The 17,027-nt window shown below is 39.1% G+C and overlaps 1 protein-coding gene across 1 annotated transcript in view; it reads right to left on the bottom strand.

Annotated features, from left to right (window-relative positions):
* Mctp2 (multiple C2 and transmembrane domain containing 2) overlaps positions 1 to 17,027 on the bottom strand; it is a 235,108-nt gene that overhangs the window by 152,420 nt on the left and 65,661 nt on the right. Inside the window, exons 3-4 of the mRNA XM_008852341.3 lie at positions 5,541 to 5,603; positions 3,791 to 3,899 (exon numbers count right to left, since the gene is read on the bottom strand). Coding sequence (XP_008850563.1) covers positions 3,791 to 3,899; positions 5,541 to 5,603 — 172 coding nt within the window. The remainder of the gene's footprint in view (positions 1 to 3,790; positions 3,900 to 5,540; positions 5,604 to 17,027) is intronic.

Below are 17,027 nucleotides of genomic sequence, written 5' to 3'. Positions count from 1 at the left end.
AAAGTGCAAACTTCAAATCTTCAAGATGGCCTAACTGAATATTATACCTTTATTCCAATAACACTTTCAGTTTGCTACTCTTTAAAAATCATTTCTTAGAATAAGAATCCCCAAATTGGACATGATATTATAGACAGAGGTCAGATAATTTTAGTTCCTGGGTCAAATCGAGTCTAATATCTGTTCTTTGTTTTTTCTTAAATAGTTTTACTGTAACATAGCTATGTTCATTTGTCTACAATTTTTCTATGGCTGTTCTTGAACTACTCTAACAAGAACTGTACAGCTGTTACCTATGGGCCATGAAGCTTAAAATATTTACTAGTGGGCCTTGTACATAAAATGTTTGCAAACCTATTATTTATCCAGGGTTTTCATAGACAGTAATAACTCTATAACAATTCAAAGAAAATGCTGAACTCCTTGTTAAATATTATTTATCAAAAATAAGATTTTATCACCAAAACATGGAAATCATGAAATTGCAATGGAAACTCCTCTAGCTGCCCCCACAGGTCAGGGGGTAACTAATATATTTGGACAATGCTTTAGCAAAGTCCCCAGCTGAAAATCAGTAATTGATCAGTCAGACGTACTGGATTTATAAATTAAAAATTAGATACAAGTAAAATAAAATACAAACCAACTTATTCAGTGAATAATCACTATATGCTCTTCAGAGATGGAAGAAGGGTGGCCGAGCCCTAGAACACACTGGAATGTGAAACAAGCCAGGCCCAGAAAAGCAGATGTTCTCTGTTCTCACTCATATGTGGATCTCAGAGAAGTTGAGAGTGGAATGGCCGATAGCACAGGGTGGGAAGAACAGGGAGAAGAGAGGGACAGGGGTTAGTCAGCAGGTAAAATGTTATATGGTTAGGTGGGGCAGGGAGAAGACTGAATGTTCTTACAACAAAGAAATGAGAAATGCTTAAGGTAAAGGATAAGCTGATTGCCCAAATATGGTCACAACATATATTTACATGTATATAAATATAACATTGTACTTCATAAATAGAAACATGTCAATCAAAAAACAGCAAGATATGAAAATGATGCACATGAGCCATGTTTCATCTGCTTCTGGCATGGATGGTGGCTGCACTGTCCAGCGGGGTGATGACCACCTTGTAGGAATGTGCTGTGACTGTACTGGCATGATACACCAAGTTGAGATGAGAGCATCTGGCTCACAGAAGGCAGTGGAGCTACGCCTATCCCCAAAGTTAGAGATTTGGAGGGGAAGAGATTCGAAAAAATTTAAGCCAGACGTTTATTTTACAGGTTCAGAACACTTTCTTCCAGGTAAAGTTCAACAGACTCTCTCCAGAATGTTCTTCAAATCTAAGGAAATTCTCAGAAAACATACTTGACAGTGGTCAGTATTTGACAGAAGCTCCACTGGAACTCTGAGAAGGTCCAGAGCTGGGACGTTTGTAAGGGGTCGGTCACTTTATATTGATTTATAATCGCATCCCTCCGACGTTATCTCAGGCATGAAGTGCCGTTAGATTTGGCATGAGATATATCTATGAAGATGGAAGTTTATGACAAAGATAGAACAGCAGAAGAGAACCATCTCATAGATAAGTTATAGCATGGCTTTAAAAAATCACTTATCAACAAGCACAATGGGGTATTCTCAGGCTGAAATGAGGCAGATGAAAAGCTAAAAGCAGGAGAGAGAGATCTTTTAAAGGCAAATTCCACTTTTACTCTTTGCTCTACTATTCTATCCCTTTTGATCATCCTAATGGCTGTTTTCTGGTTTAGCTATGTTACAATCCCTACAATGTATCAAATATCAGAACATATCACTTCTGATACTGTCCCAGTACAAGTATATTAAGTCAAATACTTACACAGCTACTATTGAAACTACTGATTGTACCATATGCTAGTATAGCATGATCCTAGTTCTATCCACCATCTTACTGAAGATAATTTTACACTAATCAGAATCCTCTGGCTCTAACACAATTGTCTCTGGCAGTTTTATATTCTTTTATCATCCTTTACCTCTGCATTGAGAACACAAGCTTAACTTTCTCCTTTTATTTTAATTCAATTTTTTGAGAATTTCATACATGAGTATTATATTTACAACATTCCACTCCCCTCTCCTCTCTAACTCCTTCAGGACACCACATTCCCTCTCAAATTAATGATCTCCACTTTAATTATTATTACGTATGCATATACATAATACACACACACACACAATCCACTGAGTCCATTTATTGTTGCTTGTGTGTTCATATGTTTAGACAAAACCACTTGGGTTTGGATAACCTCTCAGGAAACTGACCCCTGGAGAAAAATGACTCCCTCTCTCAGCAGCCACTGACTGCCTGTAGCTCTTGATCTAAGGGCAAGACCTTGCAAAAGTTCCCCCATCTAGGTTGGCATGTCTGCTAGTGTGGTCATTATGCAGGTCTTAAGAAAGATAAATTTTCATTTAGAAGGAAGGGTGCACTTTACACTGTTCTGACAGAAGACAGGTAAGATCAGATTTATCTGGTTTCAGAAGAATCCACAACATGAAACTGACATAGTAGGGAGAGGTAGCAGAAAGATTTCTGGGGCAGAGATGGGGGGAGTGGGAGGAGAATGTGTGTCTCAAGTTAGTAAGTCACATCCCCAGTGTGGGGGTAGCAAATACAGGAAGTGGAAGCTGACCTGTGTAATTCTCATCACACAGTGACCTGTAAGATACTTAAGGAAAAGCAGGAGCAGACAGCATGGCACTAAGTCATAAATGAAGGCCTTAAGAGACAGATGTCAGAAGCTGGTCATAACCAGGACAAGGAAGAATGCAGCTGGAACTTGCAGCTCCCTCTGCCTAGCTTCACTGACAGCAGGACACAATGATCAAAGACGGCATCCTTAAGTGGGGAACCAAGGGCATATAAAAGGTGCCGTACCTCTTCAGAGACTCAAACACGCAAATGACATGGATCATCACATTGAGTTTAAAGAAAGAAGATATATTTGCACAAAAAAGGACAGGCTGACTTGAGGATACGTGGTAGAGTAAAAAAATCAAAGAGCTTATTGCACATCATTATAGATATTATGGTTTCAAATTAATTTACGCACATGTATGAAGAGTAAACAAAGAAAGAACAAATAGACAATAGCTATGAAAGAGGGTCCTATGGAATCTCAAGGTAGAAGACAGGTAGTTTAAACAGTATCTCCATCAATTTACACATCTGTTGACCTTGCTCTAGAAACCTATTCATAGCCTTCTTTTCAATAAAGAAGTTAAGATCAAGTGAATATTTTCCTGGACCACTTGCTATGTGTCAAATCTAAGTTATTATGGTTATCTTATTTCATTCTAAAGCAACTTGATATATTGTCAGTATTAGTAATTTAATTAAAAAGATAATGGTGGGCTCAGCAGTTAAGACCACAGAGGACCCAGGTTAAATTCCCAGCACCCACATGGCAGCTCACAACAGTCTTAACTGCAGTTCCAGGGAATCTGACACCCTCTTCTGTCCTTTTTGGGCATTGCATGACAGAGGTGCACTTACATACATGTTGGTAAAACACTCGTATGCATAAAATAAAAATAAACCAAAAAATATTTTAACTGTTTTTATAAAGGTAATAGCATTTAGCATGCTTACATAACTTATTAACAATGTACTAATGAGGCTCAGTTTGAGCTTCAGTGTACACAAATGAAATGGAAAATGGTTGACTCAATCCTTCTTCCCAGGATACAAAGAGAGAGGCTTTTGGGCTACTGAGCAAGCACACAACAACAGACCAACCTTACCGCAGCGATCTCGGACCACCAGGTTGCGGCCTTCCTTCAGGTGTATGGTGAGGAGGTATGCAAAGGGACTGCGGAGGTGACTCAGGTCATCACTGGCTTCCCTGAGACTCTGCACAGATGGAGAAGACATCTTAGTCAGTGAAGCTTGGGGCCAAGACCTTGCTTACTTTAACAGGTAAGACAAAAGGCACAATTTCCCAGTATAAACTCTAACTTTCAATCACTTTGACAACACAGTTAAAACTGCTTTATTAGCCAAGTCCTTTATATTTTTCCCCAATGGGATATCTGAATTTAGAGGTAATTATGAATACGCCTTCTTTTTTTTTTTTTAGTCTTTTTGAGACAGGGTCTCTCTGTAGCCCCAGCTGGTCTCGAACTCACTGTGTAGATCAGGCTGACATTGAACTCATAGAGCTCTGCCTGTCTCTCTGCCTCACAAGTGCTAGGACTAAAGGTGTGTACCACCACACCTGGCCTATGAGTATATTTTTACAAGACAAACTTTCAAATAAGTACATGGTATGCCTATTTCTGAAAACCATAAGGTCACTGATTTGCTGTGGGATTTCTTATGATTATTCTGTACACATTTGTAACCTCAGCTCTAGGGCAAGGGGCAGACAGGATCATTAGGGCTTACAGCTTTCTAGCCTAGCTGAGAAAATGTGAGCCCCAGATTCAGCAGAGACTCTACCTCAAAGGAGTAGGTGAGTGACAGAGGAGGACAGCCTCTTTGGGTCTCCATGCACATGTACTCACATACACATGGGCACTTACACACAAATTAATCAATCAATCAATCAATCAATTACCTCTTTGGGTCTCCATGCACATGTACTCACATACACATGGGCACTTACACTCACACACAAATTAATCAATCAATCAATCAATCAATTAAAAAAATGAGAGCCCACCAAGAGAAAAAATAACATGCAGAAAAGCAGGGCAGGACTGACACCCACCAAGGTGTGTCCAAATAGCTACCTCAGATGTGAAATATCTCCCCGTTCCTCCCCACCTTCCCACCAGTCCCCACGACTCCAGCAGACCTCCTGCACATGGGATAAGATTCCAGGTTTCAATGAGCTGAGCCCTCCTGCTCACCAGGCACAGGCCTCTTAGCTTGTCCCCACATCTGGACAGTCTCAGGCCTATGCTCTCTAGCTTTGCCACATTTTCTTTCATTGTCCATTGCCCACCCCTGGTGTTTTCTCACAACCTCCTGCTTTCTCTTCTCCTGAGCTTTGTCACTTCTCTCCCCAGGAATACACCTACAACCATTGGCCATAATGTCAAATTCAAGTCTATTATGAATATCTATATACTTTACTAATTCCATGCAATGTTTGAGTCAGTTCAAATTTTGCAAAATTTTCTTCAAAGAGGACAGATGGAATAAATTTATTATTTACTTATCGGTATTCAATTTATTGATCCTGTGGCTACAGGCACTCTTGACAACCTTTTTTTTTTTTTGAAAGTTTCAGAGGGTTTGAAAATGGCTTTGTCCTCTTTACTATCAGATTCAGTTGCACAGTTGCTGTGTATTTTTAGACAATCTATTCCAGTCTGACCAATCAATAGACCCAAATTAATCTCTTCCAGCTAGAACTTGCAAGACATGTTTCTGCAGGTGTACACAGTTCCATATATTGAAGAGATAAAGATACAAATAAATGCAAACAGTTCATGAGACTTATTTACAATGTTGACACTGGTTTCGGTTTTAAAGAATGCCACTCACACACTGCTCCTCACAGTCTTGAGATGTCATAGAAGCATTCAGGTCACCATTGCCACGTGTCTTCTGCAAAGAGAAAGAAAAGGATGCCTCAGAAAAGCAAATGAATATTGACCTGTGATGGATCCTGCCTCAGCCCTTTCCCTTTGGAAATCTGACATTTGCATGCCCAGTTTCAGGTGTGTGGGACGCCTTCCTGTCTGTGTGGCAAGAAGTGATCTCAGAGGTGTCTCTCTGGCTCTGACCTCTGACACCTAAGTAATCAAACAAATTACTTTGATCCTTTTGAAGGAAGATCAGGAGGGCATCTAGTCAGGTCCCTCTCAGGGTGGGGTTTTCTGTCCCCACCATCACCAAAGAGAACTACGCAGCTCACACTGAGGGAACTCAGCATCTCCATAAGCAAGGAGTCATTTCAATATGTGGTCTATAAGATTTTCCTCCAATCAGACTTTATAGGCCCAGCAAACTATACAATCACCAACCAAAGATTACTTACTGCAAATTCCAAACGGAAGCCCTCACAGGAGAAAATGTCTTTCCTTGGGTAAATACTTTCTCATCTATAATTAGGAAGTGAGGAGTGACAGAATTTACATCATTCAATAGTGAGAGATTCAACTGGCTACTCAATTGTGTCAGGTTGTATGTGTACAAATGAGGAAACCTCTACAAGAGGTATAGGAGTTTGCAGAGTTAGGGAGCTTTGTGAGGACTGATGTCTTCAGGGAAACATGCAAAGAGGCTAGTGGAGCAGGCTCACTCCTTCTGGAAATCTGGAAATCTGCTGTTTGCCTGGCACATTGGCCCAGGCTAATTTGTTTATGAACAAAGAAAGCATTTCTTACTCTAGAGAAGGCTGGGTGACTAAAGTTAAAAGCTAGTTTGGAGACAGGAAAGAGTTCTGCAATAATTGTTGAGATTATGGACCACTTGTATGCAGGTCAGGCCTGTAATCACTAATGAATGAGTACTCCCACCCACAGTGACTACCAGGGATGCCTTAGGCATCCTGCCTCTCTAAAGCACACACTCTCAAATAGCTTGAGACAGCTCTAGAAAAGTAGGGCAGAGTTTCAGACCACTCCCCGCCCCCCCCCCCAAGGTAGAGAAGTTGCAAACAAGCAAAGGCTCCCTGGCCCACTGCCTCCTCATGCAGTAACATGCAGAAGGCCTTCACATAAAGAAATAAGGCTGCACACCAATAGGCTCTTAGCCAGGAAGAACAGCAGGTCTGAAGCTCTCAGAATCTGTTGCTGTAAATATTTCTCATTCTCCACAAACCCTAGGTCTAATGTATCCTGATCATGAACAACTTGTGCTCAATTCTATGAATTCACATAGGAAGGACAGAGGGGATAATTTCAGAACCGCAATCTTTTTCTAGGACTGAGATAACTTAGGTACTATACCCTTTGCCCCTGGAACTGCTATCATGGCCATGGCATAAAAAACAAAAGTGCACAAATTCTCCATGTGGGACCCAACCTGATGACAAGTAACAAGGCAAAATGTTCCATGCTAAGAAAGCTCTCCTTCAAGTTTTGGTCTCTCCTTCATGGACTATGTCTAAACCAATACCCAGGCAAGGTAGATCTGATGACAACTAGAACCTTATACAACCTCCCCAGCATCAAAAGTTCCTTACATATCTTTTATGCTGTACATACACTATCACATCCAATAAACTAAATTTCTGTCCAAATAACTATGCCAATAGCCATACCTTGACATTAAAAACTAATAGCAACCAGCTCTCTTTGGTGCTCTGCAGTCTAAAAAGCCCGTATAATCATTTCATTTTAGTAAATGAACTCATGTTCCACTTGACCAATGGCTGTTTGAAGACAGTCCTACAAAGCCACCAGGGCTGGGAGCAGAATTTCAGTTTAAAATGTCTTCATTAGCTCAGGATCATGGTGGTCAGCTATTTTCCACTCTTAAGTGGATTCCTGGTTAAACCTCAGGATGCCTCAGACTGATACACAATTTATAGTCTCCACAGTGGGCCTCAATCTAGTCAGCGTTAATACTGATTAAATTCTGAAATTAGTCAACATATGCACCAGTATTTATACACTATCAAAAATGAACACTGAGCATTTATTTAAATATGTGGTTAGTCTTCCACTTATAGCAACAGAGAAACTCAATGTGAGCAATGACATTAATTCAGTGTTATGGCTGGTTTTACTCACAGAAGTCACAGAACTTAAAAGTTATGATTCCCACAGCCACTGTAACTGTCACGCACCATATATACATGCCAGGGTAGGAAAGTGATTACCAGAGAACAGAAAAGCATTCTGTATGCACACGAGGACAAGGCACAGCTGCTGGGAGACATATAACTGAATATTCCCACTCACTCTTGCACAGGGTCTAAAGAATTAACCCATTGAATAAATAGAACCTGCAATGTTCTCCTCTCTTTTGTAAACCTAATAACTGACTCTATGACTTTTTTTATTGAAAATAGAAAATTTTATGTCATAAGGAATGCCTGGTATACCCAAACCATTAGATGCTTGCATTTGTGATCTCAATAAGCATAATTCAGCATGCTGTGCTTTCTTAAGTTTAAGTCAAATTAACACACAATAAGATTGGTATGGCCTGTGACTGCCATGGCTCTAAACAGGTATAGATCTGAATAATTGCTCCGCAGATAGAATTCAGAACAGTTCTGCCTCCTCCAAAAACTCCTTTATTTCTATCTCACTATGGTAAAATTTTCCTCCTATTTCAACCAAAAGCAACCACTGGTCTATTTTCATGATATAATTTTATCATTTATAGAATATCTTGTCAATGAAATAATATATTATGTAAACTTTGGGACTGATATTTCACTTTGCATAATGCACTTGAAATTATCCAAGGTGTTATCCATATCATACCTTGGCAATTAACCAAATGGGATTCTATCTTTCTATCATGTGAGTGTATAGATTGATTACCAATTAAGCATCAGCTTTTGTGATTTTAAATGAATTGTTTTTAAGTACATACTCAGGAAAGAATAAACAACTTTGAACATCATCAAAGCTAATAAATCTCAACCAAAATATATAAGATTGTCTCAAACTAATATTCATATGAGGGCATCATTTCTCATACAAGGCACTACTGCCCTTACTTAAATAGGTGTTTCTTCTTTGGTTTGATTTTTAATGACAGTAAGTTTAACTAGATATTTCCATTCTATTTTACTGCATTGACATTTATGGTAAGGTAATCCAGAATCTGCATTACCTTCAGATGAAGATCCCCAACTTATAAGAATGAAATGTATTAACATTCAGAGTGGTATATTTGGTATGAGAATGGATACATCAGTTATTTTAAAAACAATATCATGGAGCCAAGGAGATGGCTTAGTCAGTAAAGTGCTTGCTGAGCAAGCATCAACCTGAGTTTGATGACCAGATCCCATGTAAAAAGCCAGTGAGGGGGACATAGAGACAGGTGGATACTGGGACGACTTCCTAGCTATAAGTAAGCCTGCTTAGTGAGTTTCAAACTGGTGAGAGACCCTGCCTCAAAAAGTAAGGTGAACACCTCCTGAAGAACAATACTTGAGGTTGACCTCTGGCTTCTACATGCAAGTGAAAGTATACACACATACAGAGAGAGAGAGAGAGAGAGAGAGAAAGAGAGAGAGAGAGAGAGGGAAAGAGGGAGAAAGAGAGAGAGAGAGAATCTTGACTCTAAGGATCTTGACAGCAAAACATTAATGTGAAAAAAAATGAATGTTTCTTTTCTTATATACTTAATGTTATCTTGTACAAATGCCCCCTTCCCTTGACTGTCTGAAGAACCTTATAGCGTGGTATACACAAGAACCCAAAGCAAAGTGTGTAAGCAATTGTCAACTGCTTGAAGTTTAGTGGAAGAAGACATTCCCACATCCAGAAAAGCTTAAAGGAAAACACTGGGTAAGATCAACTCCTTCATTTTTAATATGAACCTATTACAGCATGTGAATGGATATGAAAGTGCAAGGTTCTCTCATCCACTCTAAGCTTTTAAAACTATGAATATTTAAGAAATATTTAGGACTAGAGCATCAAACGCAAGCATCTTCTGGACAAAGGGAATAACATAAACCAGAGGGATATGATGGCTAGGTGGATATAAAGCCATCAGAAACAGGGACAGAATAAAATAAGAAGCTGCCTGGCTAGTGGGGGTCAAAATTTGACCATCTAAAAAGTAATCAGGTCTACAAAATAGTTGAGTCTTTTCATATTCAGTTTTAACACAAACTTTCAGAAGATTATTGAGCATGCTATTGAGATATATTTTCAGTTTTTTCTCATCCCCACAATTGTTCTATAAAAACGATGACTTCAGCATACTATCTCACCTAACACACAAAATATGAATTGTGTATGTGTGTACATTCATGCAACGATATAAAAATTGTACTCAGCAAATTACAGCCCAAGGTCAGATTCAGCCTTCAATTTGTTCTGTTTGTATTTTAACAAAATTCTGCTGAATTCCACCTCTACCTACTCATTTCTGAATTCTCCGTGCTGCAACATCAGAACCAAATAGTTGTGGCAGGTACTTTACAACCTGCAATCACACATATTTAATTATCTGGACATTTATAGAAAAGACTCGGCCAATTCTTCATATAATATTCTCAAACCCTTCTTTACCAACCAGTCATATTTGCTAATGACTTTCCATAAATTCTTGCACACTTATTAGCAAGAGCTACATTAGCAGAGCAATCCTTTCTAATTCACAAATTATCACTTCCTAGTTCATAAATACACACTATCATCTTCTCATAAGGATCCACAGGTTGTCATAAGTATCACCGATAAAGAATTCACAGCAAGGAGGCTAAATGGCCACCAAGGAGAAGCAAGAGAGTTAGGCTTTCAGAAAGATTTTATGTAGTTCATCAGACCACAACTATATCAAGAACATCTATGATAGCCACCTCGACATATATGCTGGGTAACAGAACCACCCAGTAATCAACAAGGGTCTAGAGTCAGGAAGTCTATATTTGAATCCTACTGCTATTCCCGCTAAATCCTACTACATTCAAATCCTGCTATTTATCTGTGTCCTTGAAATTTTTACTTAAATTCAAGACATAGGGACATTTCTCAAAGGAGCAAAAGAGAACACTTACCTTTTAAGTTTTAGAAGGAAGATTAATTAATTCAAAGGCTATATAGTGAATATTTTCTCGAGAGTATACACTGCTGGGTTAGTTCTTTGTTTATACAGTATACAAAACTAAGGCGATTCAATGAGATAATATTGGTGTGGAATTTAACAAAATTTCATACAGAAACTGGAAGCTTCTGTTTGATGCTCTGGTGTTACTATGGCGATATATTATTATTGTTTTTATTATTAATGTTGATATGTTTGGGAGGAATAGAGTGAAACAAGAAAAACTTTTGTAAACAGATGGAAATGTTCTCTACCCTGATATGTTTCTTACAAATTATACACATGTATAGAATTATTATACTACACTCCGTTAATATATACAATAATTTAAAAGAAAGTATTGCTAGTGTGTGTGTGCACATGCATTCCTGTGTGTGAGCGTGGATGTGCATGTGCCATGGTTTATGTGGAGGTTAGAGGTCAGAGCCTTGGCTGTCAGTCCTTGCCTTCCACAGTTTGAAACAGGGTCTTCATTGTTGTTCTTCCAGTGTTTATCCCAGCCTAGCTGGCTTGTGAACTTCCAAGGATTTTCCTATCTCCTCCCATTTCTCATAGGAGTACTGGGATTACAGAGAGAGAGAGTAATGTAATCCCTATACCTGACATTTATATGAGTTCTGGGGATTAGGACTCAGGACTCTTGATCCACAGCAAGCATTTTTTGTACCCTCTGAGCCACAAGATTTAAAAAAAAATAATTCTAAAGGTAGCCAGCAACCCAAGGCCTTCTCATAACTTCTAACAATATTGCCAGCTGACATTATCCTCATGAAAAAGGTCTTAGAAGACAGTGATGATCCTCAGGATAGGGTCATCTCTCCCAGCTCACTGCCCATCAGGCCTTCTCTGAGTGCCTATCTAAGGCAAACCTTTTCTATTTGTTTGTTTTGTTGAGTTTCTGTGTGTTTGTTTTTGAGACAGTGTTTCCCTGTAGTCTCAGCTGACCTGGAACTCATACATAGACCAGCTATCTTCCTAGTGCCTGGTTCAGCATCCACAGACAGCAGGTGCTCCAAAGATGGAGAAGGAAAAGAACAAAGAGGTCACACCCAGAACCCCTAGAATGTGGTTTCTTTATTGGCCTCACTGGCTCCATGTCGAGATCATATAAACAGAAAAGATCACATAACTGAAGTAAAGCAAAACAGAGGTATTTGTTAAATTTTGCAAGCTGGAAACTGTTTCTTCTCCTCTGTGGCTCTCACTTTGCTTCTCTGTGGTCACTAAACTGAAGCTCTGTGGTTGTCAAGCATGACTGTTGGAAACATCTGAACAAAAAGTATCTTCAGACCTCTCAACTAGCCTATGTGAGCTATTGTCAAAGCTAGTTAGTCACAGTTCCAACTGTCACAAGAACTATGAAAGAAATATTACATGGTAAATGTTACATGCCCAATGGGGAGAGAGTAATCCTGTTCACGAGCATTTGCGATCTACTCACGCTCATTATCCTTGTGTTTAATAAGGCACAGGAGGCACAGAAATATCACTGCCTTCCTTTTACAATCATCTTTTTTTCTGTATCTCTCTACTTGCAAAATTGTACTTCCAAAAATATGTTGGAAAACAATTCCTGAGCAGGCACAAGATTCAAACAGTCCTAGGTACAGCCTGACTCTTCATTAGCTGGATGACATTAGCAAGTCATTAAAATTATTCCAAAAGTTTCTGTTTCATTCTGAAAAAAATGTTAAAATATTTTTAAATATTTATAGTAATTGAACAAATACAGCTGTATGCCTAGTGTCCACTTGCTAGGCATCTGAGTCCCCTAACAGAAACTCACACATACCAATCTCCCAATTCTTATGTGATTTCTCACAAAGACTGACACTGGGGAGAACATGTATCCAACCAATAACATTAAAGAATTGCTATTCTGATAGAAACATTTCTCTTCAGATATTAATGAAGTTCATGCTGATTATACTTTGACTTTTAAAGCTCATTGTTGAGGATGGAGAGATGGCTCAGCTGTTAAGACCACTGGCTGCTCTTGCAGAAGATCTGGGTTTGACCCACCTGGCAGTTAACAACGTTCTATAACTATAACTCTAGTTCCAGGGGATCCGAAGCCCTGTTCTGACCTCTGTGGGCATTGCTCAACAAGGGGGCAGTTACATACATGCAGGCATAATACTCATACACATAAATTAAAAAATAAAGTACATTGTTGACTATAAAGAATGGACCGTCTGTGTTAAAAGGGATGCTAGAAGGAATGGATGGCTGTCTCTACAGTTAAGACCACTGGCTCTTCTTATAGAAGACATGTGTTCACATCCTAGCATCCACATGGAGGCAAACACCATCAGTAACTCCATTTCCAGGGGATCCAACATCCTCTTGTGCATGTATGTGTCACCCCTACACACATGCAGGCAAAACACTCATAAACACAAACTAAAAATAAACACTATTAAACTTTAAAAAACGGAATGTTAGAGGAGATAATACTTTTAATTATCATTGCAAATTAGTTGTAATCTCCATTTGTAGCTTACTTTTATGACTACTTGATTATTAGGAGTCAGTTTTCAGAGTCCCATGGCCACTGGACAGTTAATTGGTCTTAGGGTCTAGGGCCTGGTGGCCTCAAATCACATATACCAATGACAGCCTTGCAAGAGCTAATTTGCATTTTCTCTACTTCCCCTTCCTGCAGTCTTACTGTCTCTATAGATTCTTACTCAAAGTAGATGGAGATTATTGCTCAATAAAGTGAAAACATCCTGCTATGAAAATAAATGAAGGCAGGATAAGCATATTGGGTACAGAGCTGGGAAAATCACCATCGAGAAGGGAGCTTTAATCTAGCATTGAAGATTGCAAAGGATTTCCATAAGAGGAGAATGAATGGGGAAAGGAGGAAGAAAGAAGTGAGGTGGATAAATTATGCCTTCATAGAATATAAAGTGAGGAAACAGCAACAATTAACACAAGGCTTAGGTCTTCAACGTGTGCTGGTAGATGAATAATGGTGATACTGCTGGCAATGCACTTGTGAGGGTACTTTGGAGACAGGGATTTCCAGCCAAGCAACTTGAGACCAGGTTTCCAAGGGCTGTTCAACACACATGACTTTAAGGATGAAAAAGAGGTTAGTGAGATTAGTGGAATCCTCTTCTACCAGCTTCCCTGTCAGCTAAATCTCTTCCCACCCACTGAGTCCTGTGGCTGGTATCAACACCTGCAATGAATGTTTCTACCTCTGTCATTCACACTCCTCAGACCACATCTTCTTTCACACCCACCTTTGTTTTCCTCTTTTGTCTTCTCATTCCATCTTATAACTGCAGGCTGACTCTTCACTTTGCCTGCTGATACTAGTGATTCTGAAAAGTGGCTAGAGAATTCAGACATAATGGATATTTGGGGTCCTATCCCAAGGCTGAAAACTCAGACTGGCACCAAATAGGTAAGTCAACTGCCAAGTGTAGCCTTCAGACCACAGAGCTTCTTGCCTCCCTTCTCTGGAAAGCTACAAACAAATCATACACTCTGCACAGAGGATACTTGAAAACTTCTGACTGTCCTTTTTCTACACAGGGCTGGTCATCTCTTTCCCATTCCATGAATATTGGAGACAGCCAGGAGCTATTAATAAGGAAGAAACAGATGCATCAGATCCAGGAAACAGATTAACTAACTCCAAGACTCTGAGGACATTAACTTCTCAGGACTTCGTTGTCATTAGATAAGGCATAAATAATAAATTCAGATTTTAACTTACCATGCAACCTGGACTAGAACCTCTATAACTGCCTTGATTTCTCCATAACTTCCACTAACATTATATAAAACACTGTATTTAGAATATCATTTTCAGGAAAAAAATGTTGACTTTATTGAATCATAAATTTAAGAAAACTCATCATAAGAATACTCGCAATCCTAATGGTTGCTGGGGAAGGGGAGACATTTTCCTCAGTAGTATAGCAATTGGTAAGGTGCCCAGGCCCAAACCTTGGCCCATGCTCCTGTAAACAACCCAATGAAACTAACCAGGTCATTAAAGAATCAAAACAACAAGGCATGGAGATAGAAGGGGATGAGCTGTATACAGGAAGGGGATCAGTGGAGAGAAGTGGAAAAGAGAGTATCAAGGGCCAAACATTTTGAAACACATTACATAAATTAAAACATCATATTGAGGGGCTGGAGAGATGGCTCAGCGGTTGAGAGCATTGACTGTTCTTGCAGAGGATCCGAGATCAATTCCCAGCATCCACATGGTGGCTACCAACTGTCAACTCCAGTTCCAGGGGAATCTGAAGCCCTCTTCTGACCTCCGTGGCATTGCACAACACAGGTGCACTTACATACATACAGGTAATACATTCATATACATAAAAAATAATTAAATAATTAAAAAATCATAATGAAGCCAATTATTATGAATCAGCCATATGTGCTAAATAAAACATTTAAAAAACAAGCTAAGAGACAAAACTACAAGATCCCAAACAAAAAGTAAACAAAAAATTAAATAATAACAAAAAGAAAGCCCAGTAGCAATTCAAAGGAGTCTCGAAGTAAGCATACAACAGAAGACACCTGTTCAATTCTTTACTATTCATGATATCCAAGCACGGAACAAGTCAGGTAACCAGCCACAGATGAATGGACAAAGGAAATGTGGTCTACAACACAATGAAGTATTATCCAGCCACAAAGGAGAATGAACCACTTGCAAGAAAATAGATAGAGCTGGAGCTCATCATAGTAAGCAAAATAATCCAGACTCAGAAAAGTATCACACACTTTAGTCACACATGTGGGATTTAGAAAAAAACTTATTTATAAAGCAGAATGGAGATGATTAGAGAAAAGGAAAAAAATCAAGGGAGTGGCTATAAATGACAGCAATATCACCAAAGTATGCTGTATGCATATATGAAAATATCATAATGAAGTCAATTATTTTATATAACTATATATGTTAATAAGCACTCAATTTTTAAAACTCACTTAAAAACTATTAATCTGAATATATTACTACCATTGGCTTTTGTATGGAACACTGATTGAACATGCTCTGTGCCAGGCACAGAACAAGAACAAATGAGGCATTCCTCTCCCAACAATGCACAGTCTCAATATCAGTACAGAGACGAGGGCTGGAGATGAGTGGGGAAGAAGCTCTTCTGTTTCGGGCAATAACTCTGAACACTTGGGCAGTGGGACGGACCTAGCTCACATAGGAGGGCTCAGGAAAGGAGCAGGGCACAGGGCAGTACTCGCACATGACCACAATGATCCTATGTGAGCCAAGGCACTTTCTTACTCATTTGTTTCCAAGAACAACCTTCACGGTTCTTGGTCTAGCACAGCATTCAGATATTTATATTTATTCAACAAAGACTACTAAAGGGTTAAAACAGTTTTTTAAAGTTTTGGTTATAGCTTTAAAAAATTTTTCTAATTTGAAAACATTAGCATATCAAAACCAAGAAATCCACTCATTTTTGCTGGTCAGATAAATATAAAGATGATGAAGATTCATTTCAGAATATAATTTAAGAGGTTACCTTCCTCATATTGATCAAGCTTATCAACTCTCACCAGTGAAGGTTCCTCATATAACAGAGTGCAATGCACACAGAAGGCCACAACTGGCCAAGTTTTGGAGAATTAAGAGACTGCAGAGTGTGTGTCTCTGGATAGGACTCCTAAATTAAACTTCACCCACCTATGACTCAGCAACCACTGCAGAAGAGGAGGTGGAAAGACTGTAAGAGCCAGGGTTGGTGATGAACATAAGGAAACAGAGGCCTTCAGGCCCCTGGGAACTTTCTCATATCAACTTGCAACAATGGTGAGAGCATGCACAAGACCCATGCTGACTCAATCTGAGAAAAACCCAGCATAGAACTGGTGAAAAGGGTAGGAGGCCCCAACCTTAGAGGAAGAACTATTGACAACTGATTACTGCTGGGTTAGGGAGAGTTGTTCTTCTTTAAGGGAGTGACTCTAGATAGGCTGACTAGACTCCAGTGGATGCACTGAGGGACATCTGGATACAAATGCTTAACTGGATAAGACTTAACATATATGGTAGAATGCTTGAAATCGGTGTGTGTGGGAGAACTATTGGAGGACACATGTCGGGGAAGGGCGGGGTCTAAATTTGATTAAGAACTATTATATGACATGAAGAAAATTCAATGAAAACATACATTAAAAAATAAAAATAAAAGAATCCACCACATTGGCATTTTGTTCAATAGAAATACATTTCAAATTTGTAAGTAATATGAAATATCCTACAATTTTTTACAAATA

Source organism: Nannospalax galili, unplaced genomic scaffold (assembly GCF_000622305.1).
Source record: "Nannospalax galili isolate Female #2095 unplaced genomic scaffold, S.galili_v1.0 scaffold63, whole genome shotgun sequence".
NCBI classification, from domain to species: Eukaryota; Metazoa; Chordata; class Mammalia; order Rodentia; family Spalacidae; genus Nannospalax; species Nannospalax galili.
The sequence above is the reverse complement of the archived record's forward strand: the minus strand, read 5'-3'. Positions and strand labels throughout refer to the sequence as shown.